This window comes from Zosterops lateralis, assembly GCF_965231275.1.
Source record: "Zosterops lateralis genome assembly, chromosome: 6".
Taxonomy (NCBI): domain Eukaryota; kingdom Metazoa; phylum Chordata; class Aves; order Passeriformes; family Zosteropidae; genus Zosterops; species Zosterops lateralis.
In genome coordinates, this window is record NC_139761.1 from 22,763,976 (window position 1) to 22,776,793 (window position 12,818).

A 12,818-nucleotide genomic window follows, 5' to 3' on the forward strand; every position below is an offset into this window, starting at 1 on the left:
CTACCTGTGCCTATCCTGAGGACAGCTGGCTGAGACATGGCAGTATTTGGTTATCACCTTGCTAGTGCAAACCAGAGAGAGAAAATGTGCACAGCACAGCACACTACAGACTTTACCCAACTGCTCTTGAGGGCTATGATGATGGGCCAAAGCCCATCTGGAAATAGGCTATTGTTACGATTCAGGACAGCTCATGTAATGACACGTAGAATTCCGGTTTTTCAGAGGGCATTACAGCAAAGTTTATTGAAAGACATATTCTTTTATACAGTGTTTCGCTACAGTGAATAGGATTGGTCTTTCAGGGCACCACCTTTTTGTAAACATCTCTACCAGTAAACAAGTTGGAAAAACACTAGGTGTCAGGAGGATGCTATCTACAGGGATTGTTTATACGGATTGTTTTGGGTTTCTCTTCCTGATTTTCCAGGTCACACTTAGGGAGTTTTGTCCTTAGCTTTCCCACAGGCTTCAAGGCACTGCCTGTAGCCTAAGAATCTACATTCTGTCCACTGTCAGTTCCCACAAATAGACTGCTTCTCTGTGCCTGCAAGAAGGATATCTACAAATTTGGTCTATTTCCCTCACTTAAAAACCTACATCAGCAGCACTGTGTGTGGTACTCTATGCTGAAAAGATTGCAGCTGATGCTCCTTGAAAATGGCCACAGTCCTGAGCCACTGGCAGGTGGGCTTCAGCCTTGTGTGTAGAATGGGGCTGATAGGTGGGCTGCTGGCTGGTGTGGGGTGAGGTGCAGAGATTGCTTGTATGGACTGCTTGTGTTTTCAACAAATCAGACCCAGAAGTACTAATCTCCTCCTCTCTGACCTTTCGAGTTTCATCTGTTTCAATGCATGAGGTAGTGCAGCAGCCTTTTGTGAAGCTGTGACTGATGGGCAAGGGGAAAGAATGTAGGCTGCAGCTACCCTGCCTTAGCAGGGTACCTTGGAGCAAGAGTCCTGCTAGGTCCTGCTTCTCCTGTGTACACCAGGAAAACACCACCAGCTCCCTCCAAGCCATGATGCTCCTTCCCAGCTGTGCTGCTGGCCAAACTGAAGGCTCCACCAGCCCACCAAGACCTGCCTGTGAGCTGACACAACATGGCAGTGCACCTCCACACATGCAAGGGGAGCATGTGGAGGCATAGCCACCAGTAGTAGGGAGCTGAGAGGCTCAGCTGAGAAGAGACCTGTGATACTACATGGCATGTCACACTCATTAGCCAGGTCCAGCCCTGCAGCAAGGAGATACCTATCCTCCACAGGGACCTCATCACCCCAGAAACCATTGCTCTTCAGCCTGCCCAGCCTACATGCATGGGCTCCCCTTCTAAATGTGGGGCTCTGGTTGCTTGCTCTGGATTAGACTCCTATGCATGCAGGGCTGTTTTCTGGGCTCCAGGTTCTCCCCTCCTGCTGCCTGTGTCTTCACTGTATCATGCCAGGCCTTAGGAGTGACTCAAATCCTATTTTGGAAACAAAGACTTAAGCATTTTCAATCTTTATTTTAAAAAAATAAACCAGCTTTGCCCTGACACTCTGTGGCCCCCAACCTTCCCCTCCACCCCTGCCCCCTTTCCTCCTCCTGGAGGTCTGGCTGTTGTGTGCCACAGCCAGCTGCTCTTAGGGAGGCTGCTGGTGCTGCACAGTCCTGTGAGTCTCCCCAAACAAGGACCAGAGAAGGGGGTTGGTGCCCTTTTGTGACTGCCTCTTCCTCCCAGAATCAAAGCTGGAAACTGTCCAAAGATACCTGGTGGTTCTGCCATTTCTGCACAGGGTGCAAGTCTTAGGCAAATCACTCAGAATACACACTTTAAGGAGGAATGTTCATCTGTCCAATTCCTTCCCTTGGATGGAAAAGCAAGCCCCACAAAGTTTCTTCTCCATCAGTGGAGCTGGCAGGCTTCTGTCCTGCTGGCTGGCTCAGTGCTGGAAGCGTGGGGAGCTAATGTGGGGCTGGTGAAAAGAGTGTGTGGCATAGAGCACTTCTGGAGGCGGTGGAGGGGATGTCAGGATGGAGCAGAGCGGTTCATGGGAGCTCAGCATCGAGGTGAAGTGCTTCATTTCCTCTGTCAGCTGCTTGATCTCCCGGCGCAGGGCAGCATTCTGTCTCTCCAAGTCTTCACTCTCCTGAGGAGACAAAACCACAGGGGATTCCTCAGCATGGGACCCACGGGGATGAGGTAGGGACACGAGGGTTGTGGTACTTCACCTCTCTGCCCCATAGAATTTCCAGAATGCTGTATTTCTGGTAAATTCATCACAGAGCCACGCCTGGGCAAACCCTCCTCCGCCAGCTGGCCGGGCCGGGTGTGGGTGCGATGCCGGCAGCCCCAGCCACGCTCCCCAGCCCCGGCTTACGAGAATTGACTGTGGCTTGCTCCCGCCCAGGCTTTCTCGCTCCCTCTCTTGCACACACACATCTCCGGGCGCTTCCCGGGCAGCCCAGCCCCCAAGGGAGAGCACGTTGAATAACCGCCGTCTTTAACCAGAAAACCACCTGCTACAGGAAACCTGTCATGGCCCTGGAAAGAAGAGACTCACTGCTTCCTGCGAGCAGCCGAGGAAAGCAGCGGCGAGATGGGGAGGAAGGGGAGACGCTTGAGTCAGAAGAAAAGAGAAACTAAGGCCTCAAAAGAACTGAATTAATACTGGTATTAATGAGAATAACAACAAAGGGGTTAATAATGATGCTCAGCCTTGTCTCAGCAATACTGAGAGCATCAAGGCTTTTGCTACCTCTGCTTCTGCTGAAGTGCAGCCAGCTCCAGGCTAAAGCATTGCAGGCATCGGCTGACCATGGAGTCAGCAGCCTGGGCAGGACTAGAGGATTGAAAACTCAGGTGAGAGAGCTAAAGCAGGACCCAGCACTTGGAGGCTCTGGAAAGCTGGAGCTAAAGCAAGACCCAGAACTTGGAGGCTCTGGAAAGCTGCACCACCACTTTGTCAAAGTGAACCTTCTGCTCACTCCGCTGCCATGCTGATTCCTGGTGGTGCCTACTCCGTGCACGGGTTGAAATGCACCCAGCAATTACAGCTGCTGTCACAACAGGAGCTCACAGAACAAACAGCATCTCGCAGGCATGACCAAATGGTTTGGAAATCCTGACTGTTGTTGAACTCAGGAACTGATGGGAATTACTTATGGGCCAGATGTTGGGAAAGATGGGATGTTACTACAGCCAGGAGTCCCAGTTTTCCCATGACTCATTCCCCTCAAAACACAAGCTAGAAAACCCTGGGGCAGATGAAGTTGGTGCCTCCTTTCATACCACCATAGCTCAAAAGGAGCCATGCTTTTCTGTGAAGAACCACATCAGAAAAACAAAGGCCCTGATGCAGAATCAACCAAAGGCAAAGAGTGCTCAGGGAATGAACCCAGGAACAGCAGAGTGTCACTGACCACTGTAATTGAAAAAAACTAGCAGAAATTTACCATCCATCATCTACTTGTCTCCCTGCATTTTTTCATCTGCCTGTTGAGATCCAAACTGGACTTAGCCCCACTGCCCCATCCCAATGGGCAGGCAAGGACTGTGTGTTACCAATGCTAGCTGAGCAGTAGTAATCTCATAAGCAAGTGGTTTGTTATCTGCTCTAAGAAAAGCAGCCCAATTCTGTTTGGTGCACAGCGAGGCAGGATTTTCCTGGGGGAAGCTCAGAGCCTATACCCACCTCTAGGATTATTGTGGAGAGAGCACTGACCCCAAGGAAAGGGTATTTTCTCACCTCTCTCAGAAACAGTTACCCAGAGCCATTGCTGCTGGCTGATGTAATTCAATCAGTCTAGAGCTATGTCAGCTCTAGAAGGTTCATCAGATACTGAGAAAAGAGTGAAATCTCTGTCTTAAACCTAGCTCCAACCATGGACTAAGGGCACTATGTAAGGAGGAAGGTTCAGAATTGGATTCTCAATAATTATTTCCAATAATGGAAATATGGAGACTGCTAAATCAAAGGAAGTTTTTTTGAACATGAGCTGAACAAACACTTTTCAGAGGACAGCCAAGCCCAGCACAGGGATGAAGATGGTTTCTGGCCACTATAGGCTGCATATTCTTCATCCTTCCCACCAGTGGCCCAAAATACATGGGACTACACTTATCAATGCGCAAAATGCAGATCATCCCAGCCCTTATGCTCCAACACTGACTACATAGGCCTGCCCAAGCACACACAGCCAGAAGTGATCATCCCTTCTGAAAGGCAGGTATCTAATTCTTTGCACTGGGAAGAGCTGTTGGCAGTGCCCACAGTGTCACAGAAAAGCATCTTTGTAGGCTGTTGCACCTCTGCATAAGTGGTAGCATGAATCTCAAACCTGGGGAGAGCCAACCCAGGTGAGACTGTGGTTTCAAAGAGCTCAGACAGAAGAGAGTTGGGAAAGGAAATCAGTAATGAAAGACTGAGAGATAAAGTTGGATTCAAAACTAGCTGCAAAACTAAACGCTTCAGTGGCAGTCATCTTGGGCTGTGTGCTCTCACTGCAAAAGCTGACTCCTACATCCTGCCCTGGCCTCACTTCTCCTGTCCTGCCTCTACTGAGCATCTCTGCTCCGAGTCCAGGGGAGAAGCACATTGTCTTTTATGAGTCCTCAGCACCAGGGGAAGATGGGAGTGCTCACCAAATGCAGTGTGTCTGCTTTCTGGGTCTGCCTCAGGCGGCTCTTCTGGGCAGCAATGCGATTCTTCTCCCTCCTTTGGACTTTCCTCATGTCATCAGAAGAGTCCTAGGGAAAGAAGGCATGGAAATGACAGGGTAGTTCTCTCCCTCACCCTTCTCCTGCAGGGCAATATTTGGGAAAGGGACACAGCAGATAACGTTGAAGCAAAGGACATACCCTCCATACCAGTATAAAGCTGTAGCCCAGGGGATGTGTGATGCTTTTAGTACCCCTGTTGCCAGAAGGGGCACATCTGACATCCTTGAGGATACCAGCACAGCTGGGAAATTACCACTCTCCTTTCACCAACACACTGGCCTGGAATACTGTTTTATGGGCCAGAGTAAGGACCTTCCTCTGGAAAAAAGATGATTTGAATTCTTGTACAGAAAACCTTTTCCTTTCCTGTCTCTCTGCAGGGTAATGGCACTGCAGACATTCCAGCTCCTTGGATATACCACTTTTCCAGATATTCAGCCTGTGTTTTCCTCTTTTCACCCCTGTAGGTCCCTCCCTTCCCCAGCACCCTTCTGCCCCAGGCTTTATTTTTTGCAGACCCTCACAACGCAATATGGCCCTGCTTTATTTAACTAGACAGAGCTTTTGTTTTTAACACAATTCTTATTTGCTCCACCTCTCTGATCTCTGCCCTTGCTCTTTTTTGGAGTCCCCTGTTAGGAATGCCTGCAGTGCTGACTGCAATGCTCCCAAGCCCCTTAGGCAGGGGAGAACAGAAGTCTCCAGGCTTCAGGCCATGAGCTTCATGCACCAGCCATTCTCTGCTGAGATCTGGTCCTTCTGACAGTTGAAACTGTCACACAGACTTTCATCTTCTATTTTCATATTGCACTGCCCCTCCTGTGGACTCTTTAACATTCACACCACCACTTCTCCACAAGACTACAAAATTCAGCCACAAAAGTTATCCTCCCAGCCCATCTATCTGTCCACATCCTCTCCCCCCTCCCCCAACCCAAGATATTTTTCTTTGAACTTAACCGTTCTATCCTTGCCTTCAATACCCTGAAAATGTCTCTGATATAGCAGCTCCCAAATCCTGCATCAAGTCCAGTTCCTATCCTTTGGAAATTCATGTGCTTTATCCCTGTCTTTACAAGGATGCAAGCCAGGATGCATTCCCATCCTTGTTTGGAAGCCAAAAATCATCTACCTTGATGAATCCCATGATTTCTGAGCAAAGTCTAGGCACTTGCTCTTGTTGCCAGCCCTAGAGAAACGGCAAATGACAGATAAAATCAAGTTTAGCCAGAAAAGGCAGTGAGAATACCTCAGGCTTGTGTCTGTATCTGCCAGCAAAAGACCTACCATTAAGGTATGCAATGCAACAAAACAAAATCCCTCTGTGGAGCATCACTGACATGAAAAACTGCTGAGACTGAACAGTAAAGAAAAAAGATCCAAAGTAGCAGGGTTTTTCTGGGTTCCAAGTGCTGTCCACAGAAGCAGGAAGCAGGCAGGTTGCCCCTGAGCTGCCCTGGTCCACGGCCAAGAGGTGCCTGCTCAGGCTCCTCACTAGAGCATCAAGTCACACCAAAGCTTCCTGCCTGCCTGGCATGTATCACAGGACCCACCATGCCTGGGGTCCTGGGCCCCCAGCTGCCCCTGGTATAGCCCCAGGTAACCAGGTCATCTCTGTCTGCCCATACCCAGCTCAGTCGCTGGAGTTTCTGCCAGGGCCCTTGGCTGAGCCCTGCGTGCATGTTCCCACAGCCATTCTTAGAAAGCTCTGCCATACTGCATGGTGAAAACACCAAAAGTGGGTGCCACCCCACTTCCTACCCACCCGTGGCCCACCCTGAAATAGCTGGGGATAGCTGGGGAAGGGCCCCTGCTTTACCTGCTTGCTGGGAGGGGGAGACTGGCTGAAGCTGCTGGAATCGCTGCTGTCGGAGCTGTGGGGCATAGCTGCTGTTTCTGGCTCCCAGGGTCTCTTCAGCTTCTTTTGTGCTCTTGGTGTGCCTGCTTTCTGTCTTGCTTCTGTGCCTCTCCTCTGTCCTCCTCTGGCACCTCTGATGTGGCCCTTGGCTCTGTGCTCTCACACGTCCCAGAAGCGCTCTGTCCTCCTGCCCAGCACTCCGACACTTTCGCTGCCTCTCCTCTCAGAGCCTCTGCACCTTCCCTTTAGGTCTCAGCCTCCTGTGGTTTCTCAGAACCTCAGGGATGTAAGCTGAAAGTCACGTGGCCGGAAACTTTAAGGCAAAGAAGAAAAGTTACAGAAGAAAAAATTTTTTAAAACTAATTAAAAAAAAAAGAAGAAGAAGAAGAAAAAAAAGTACATCTGGGAAAAATGAGCTTCAAAATAGCCTGAAAAACCCCCGAAAAACACCTTCAGGCAGTTGAAAAACAACGCGATGGGTTTTCTCTGAGACAAACAGCAGAGATGGAAAGGAAGAAAAGCCCCAGCCCTGGCTGTGAAACCTGGACCCTCAAAGAAGGGCAGTGCGGAGGAGGTGGCACTGGGAGTCCCAGAAATTCCAGGGGCAGTGTGTTCCATGCCAGCCCTATGCAGGCAGGAGATCAATCCAGCCCCAGGCGACCTCAGTCACCCCTATGCAGCTGAGGAAATTCCCAAGCAGCCACACATCTCCCCACAACCCAGCCACCCCCTTCTGCCGCCCCCGACACCGCTGACGTGGGTCCCGGAGAGGGGACGAGCACCCTCAGCAGGTGCCACATAAACACTGCTTGTGCAGGTGGTTCATGTGGGCATGGTGGAGCACCAGTCCCATTTAAGAAGAAAGGCTCAGGATCATAGAACATTTGGACCGGGTTGGGTAGGACTAGTATTTTCTACAAAGCAAAGCTACTTGGCACTTTAAAACATTCATTAGGATGTCACCACTGGCCCTTAAGGGAATATCAACCCTGTCACACAAAGTGCTGTAAATATAAGATAAGAATCTATGGATCAGCCCACGAAGACAGCAGCAAGGAGAAGCTGCTTTGGATCCCCTGCTTTGTCCCCCAGCCTGTGCTCTCTGGGACTACTTCTATCCTTAGCATGAACCTCAGAAGACTAAAGATGTGGAATCAGCCCCTAGGACAGCAATGCTTCAGGGGTACCCTTGGAGCACCCCATGCTAGTGGCTCTGGAGATGACAATGCAGCAGTAGGAAGTGCCAAAGCAGGGACCATTTGCTTTCTGATCTGCTCAGGTCACCAGATCCAGCAAGGTGAGCCAGGGCCACATGCCAACAGGCTCCCCATCCACAGACAGGAGCACAGGACTTTGAAACTGCTTAGTTCTCACATGTGCAATAAGGAGCAGATCTGGAAACAGCCATGAACCCATCCACAATAACCCACTCCTCTGGAAAAGAGCAATTCCCAGTTCCAAACTTACTGGGTTTTGTTGTCTGTGGTTCTTTTGTTTGAGTTTCTCCTGCCTCAGGTAGGAACAGCTAGCAAGTCTCATCAGCAGTACATAGGTCAGGGCACTTGAGATGAAGTCATCATTTGGGAAACAGTATTGGAAATAATTTCTGTATTGCAGCACAGAAAACACGCTTGCAGAGAAGCAAGTGCATGGAACACAGTGCAGACTTGCATGGGCACTGCTAGCATTTCTTCCCATCTTTGCCACTCATGGGGCCAGGACAGGAGCAAACATGGCCAAAACCAAGAACTGCATGTGGCTGGCTGCAGGCTTGGTGGCTCAGGGAAATCTCCTGACTTTGCTCCAGTAGGGAAACTACTCCATTTTGGCCCATTTCCCTCTTTAGAGACATCCTGTGGCACTAGTGTTCTACTCTTAGCCCTTTTATCTGAACATTTCACAGCACTGAGTGTTATTTTTCCTCCTGGTGTGCTATAAGGAAATGCTGTGATCCATCACACTTTTAACATGCTGCAAGGGTTTGCTTGGCACGACCCACACCGAGGGACCCAATTTCCTGGAAGCGCAGCCCCCATGTAGCACACAGGGCTCTTCTGGTGCAGCTGGCTCCAGAAATGAGGTAGCCAAAGGCATTGGTGAGGGGAGAGGTGTTGAGTTCAGGCCTCCCAAGGCACTGGATAGCAGCACAGCCCTTGAAGGATCCATTAGCTCGCTGCATCACTACACTTCCTCTGAACTCTGCAACCCTGTGTGGCACTTCCTTTCCAGGAAGCACACTGCTGTATTCCCACTCTCCTGAGGAAACCACACTCCTCTGCTGGTGAGCTGGTTTCAAAGACTGCTTGGCTGTCCTGCTCTGCAGGCTGCTGGATGGAGGTAGCTCCTTCCTCAGAAAAATATCCTTGTTCCATTATTGGACAAATTAGCTGAACTCCCTCCTTTAGTACCTAGCAGGACCAGGGTCTGGGAGACAGTTGGGAAGGTGGTGGAGCTGTTGGCAGAAGGTGGTGAAGGAAGCTGAGTGTCCTGGCAGGAGCTGGACAGTCAGTGCAAAACTGTGCAGAATGTGGCTATGGCAAAGACCATAGCCTTTGATCATGTTATTTGATCCACAGGAGGAAGGTTTTGAGTGCACCTTGGTTTGCTCAGAGCTGGGCTTTTATTAACAGCTGATAAAGATGCCTCAGAAGAGAGAAACAGCATGGGAGAGGGTTTGGACACTTTGTCATTCTGAGCAGGACTAAGAGAACATCCCTTTTCCTGCCTTGTCCAAACACACTCTTTTCGCTTGAACTGGCCATGATGTTTATGAATTCCTGCAACTTAAGAAAGAATAATCATCTGCAAGTGAGACAAGTGTCTCCTGGTGGAAAGATGGGCAGAGCCTTCACAATCTTCTCTGGGCTGGACTGGACCCATGTTGTCTCCTCATAGGCAGTGAGAGCCTCCTTCCATTTCTCTGGTCAGAGATGTGATCCTCCAACCCAGAGCAGCAGAAACCATCAGTATGGCTCCACCAGCATCTGCTCACAGCTTTTTGGGAACTGACCTGGGCACCTGCTGCAGGCACAACACGGGGAGCTGATTTCCTGTTTCCCCTGCCCAGGCTCCCCCATGCTGTGAGGGGGAGCTTCAGGACTCGGTCTCCTAATCTCTGTGCTTGACTTAGGTGACTAAATTCATACTGTGAATAATATTCCCCGACTTTCTGCAATCATTTAGTTTTCTTTGATCTTAAGCACTGGAGCTGTGACATCACTGTCAGTGGCACTGGAAAAACTCACAAGTGCTAGACTACTGCCATACCAGCAGCTTAACGGAGAAAGGATGGTTCCAGAGGTTTTCCAGGGAAGGACAGGACCAACCAATTCTGTACTTGTCCCTTGTAAATTACAGCAGGCAGTGCTGAAGGGAGTCTTGTTCTCCTAGGACAGAGTGGCTGCAGGGACTCTGGAGTCCAGCTTAGTGTGATCTCGACTGCAGAGCAATGGTTTGAAAGCAGCAAGATGCAGTTCAGCAAAAACAAATGCAAATGAAAAGCAAAGCGAGCTGTAGGTAGAAGACCTGGGGAATAACCGATGGGGCAGCAGAATAACAGCGAAAAATCCAGGGGTTGCAGAGGACTGAAAACTGAAGCTTTGCCAGCAGCAAAGGGGTCAGGTATTGACTTGGGGTTCTGGGGCAAGGCAGAGGAGATGACTGCTTTGTGCTGCCTGTGCAGGACCCATTCAGACTCCCAGGCCAAGAAGCGGAGCAGTCTGGAAGAAAACAATACAAAGGATGAACACACAGAAATACTGCACTAAGAGAAAGAAGTAAAGAAGTTGGACCCATTTAGCCTAGAAAAGAGAAGTCTTGGGGGTGGGAAGTGGGTGGTGAGGAAGAACAGTCTTTCATATGTTGTAATGGAAAGGGTGGTCAGCTGGTTTCTGTGCAGCCAAAGCAGGGTAAGAAGCAACAGGCTCCAACTGCAGCAGGAAAGATGGAGATCTGACAATTGAAGCAAGATGAGGCTAGGAAGACCTCAGGATGGGCAATTCAGAAAAGTTATTCAAGCCCCTTTATATAAAGTGGCTGGGAAGAAATGTCTCTCAAAAGAAGTCCAGGTTGAATCCTGCCTCCGTGATGGGATGAATTATGTTATGAGTTTTGTTCCCAGGGTTTAAACAAGGGAAGAAAGAAAAAAAAAAAAAAAAAAGAAAAAAAAAAAAAAAAAGGCGCTACTAGGATGGGTTACTCAGAACCAAGAGAGCACATGGGGTATTTTATCCCTATGTCCCACATGTGCAACCAGCTTCCTCAGCACAGGTGGGTGCTGGAGTTTCCTTGTAAACCTGCCTGCAGCAGACTTTCACCCCATCCACCTCACTCATCTCGTTTGCACATTCAGTGCATAGTGCTATTTAAAAATCCAGCCTAGAGCAGTTACCAACTTCAGCCTCCTGTAAACCACCGAGTTTGTTTCTGCTTCACATGTAGCATTTTATGCAAATAATTTCTTACAATATTTGGACAATTGCAACAACTTGTTTATAATTCTTAACATGAGTTGAAGACTTTTGCGTAGAAATCAGTGCTGAGAAGAGATGTTAAGTGAATGGCTGTGTTGAACAAAGTCCCTGCTCTCTGCCAGATGCTTCTGCCATGTCCCGTCCTGCTCTGCCACCACATGTCCTGTCTGCAATGTGTGCAGCTTCTCCAGTCTCTGTCACCAGGACTATTTCATCTTGACTCAGCTGAGTGTGAGAGTGAGGTTGTGCCAGGGGAGCTGAAGCATAGTCCCACCAAATTCATCCCACTTGGCACAGAGCAAACACCAACACTTTCAGTCCTTACCAGCCAATGTACAGGAAACAGGTACTGGTAGTTTACACCTGGAATATCCGATAAATGACAAGGGCTGTAAGTCAAGCCCAACTCAAAATTATGGAAATCCCATAATAAATTCCTAAAGCATACTGCATGTATGCCCTCATGCTGTGCTCTGTGGCTGCCTGATCCACTAGGGTATATTCCCTGGGATGGCTGTGTTACCTTCATCTTGTCCTGCAGTCAGCATGCTCCAACATCCTGCTTTTCAATTTCTTCATGGACACTTTGTAATGCTCATCACTTCAGCACTGAGTGAGAGCCTCAGGGTTATTAATGAAGCTGTTTTCTCAGCCACCTTTTCAGGTCCAGAGCTGGGGATGAGGTGATGGAGTTATACCTATTTGACAGGTGCAAAATAAGAGACAAAAGAGATTCAGGTCATAAGTACTCATTCATTTTGGATACACATTTTGAACCAACTAGGAACCAAATCTTTTTATGGTTTTGGCACTATATAGCACTTAGTTTAGTCAAACTCCAGATCCTGATGTCTATGACTGTATCTGAAAATCTTTAGCACTTCTGTAAAGCAGCTTGGGAAATGAGGAAGACACGGCTGCTCCTGTGAAAGCTCTTGCTTATGTGGCTCACCAACTCACAGAGTAACTTCAAGGCAGGGGTAGACACAGACGCAGCTCTCCAGGGAGGCATCAGCTCTCTACCCAGGAGAACCACCCTTCTTTCTGCAGCCTCTTGCTTCACCAACTTGATAGGAGTTTCCCAGCCCTGCTAAGAAAAGAGGCAGCCTAGCTGTCCAGCATATTGCTCCCTCCAGCCAAGGTCCAGCCTGGGTGGTGAAGAGGTGGCAGTCCAGGGCAAAACGTAGGAAGTGATCATATGCACAAGACAGCTGAAGCCAGGCTGCCCAGGCAAACTAATTTCGGGCAATTTCTAGGTTTTCAGTACTTGCAAGGCTTTGCCACTTTTATGTGGGTTTTTTTGAATGTCATTAGTAATGTTTTGGGGTTTTTTTACCATATTTTAAAAGAAGGAAATTGTAGAAAGAAAATGCCAAATGTGCTAGTTTTCCAGATATGGACATTGAGTTCCAGGTGGATGGGGTCCATCTGACCCAAGTGGAGAGGAAGAGCAAGCCCGGCTAGAGCTGAAGGGTTGACAGGAGGTTGGCAGGGTCAGACCTCTGGCATACACAGGAGTTTCAGTCTCAAGACACAAATTATTAGAGTTCACCTCCAGGCTATTTTGAAGGGATGAACCACATTCTCCTTCTGTCCTAAACAGATCAACTGGTTGTGTATTTAGTTGAGCAACCTCTAATCAGTCTCTGGCAAGGGCCTAGCAGCTCATGAGCAAATACTCAGCTGTACACTTACAAGTGTCTCCAGGTCAGCAGATGTCAGACCCTGGTAGAGTACATCCATTCAAGGCCAAATTCTCTCACCACTGTCTTCACAGGCCTTTTCT

General features: G+C 49.0%; 1 protein-coding gene across 1 annotated transcript; it reads right to left on the minus strand.

Moving 5' to 3' along the window:
- Positions 1–338: 338 nt before the first annotated feature.
- Positions 339–12,818, minus strand: BATF (basic leucine zipper ATF-like transcription factor). The gene is made up of 5 exons (XM_083864172.1): positions 12,728–12,818; positions 11,556–11,730; positions 6,522–6,873; positions 4,625–4,729; positions 339–2,129 (listed from the first exon to the last, which is right to left on the minus strand). Exons 3-5 carry the CDS (start codon positions 6,585–6,587, stop codon positions 1,923–1,925), a joined length of 378 nt encoding a protein of 125 aa, XP_083720298.1. The 5' UTR covers positions 6,588–6,873; positions 11,556–11,730; positions 12,728–12,818; the 3' UTR covers positions 339–1,922.

What these genes read in the sequence shown, in the direction of transcription:
- BATF (XM_083864172.1), bottom strand. Translation starts at nt 6,587, where the DNA reads ATGCCCCACAGCTCCGACAGCAGCGATTCCAGCAGCTTCAGCCAGTCT. An exon ending in CTCCCCCTCCCAGCAAGCAG is followed by an intron (nt 4,730 to 6,521) that starts GTAAAGCAGGGG and finishes TTCTTTCCCTAG; the next exon opens with GACTCTTCTGATGACATGAG. An exon ending in AAGCAGACACACTGCATTTG is followed by an intron (nt 2,130 to 4,624) that starts GTGAGCACTCCC and finishes TTGTCTCCTCAG; the next exon opens with GAGAGTGAAGACTTGGAGAG.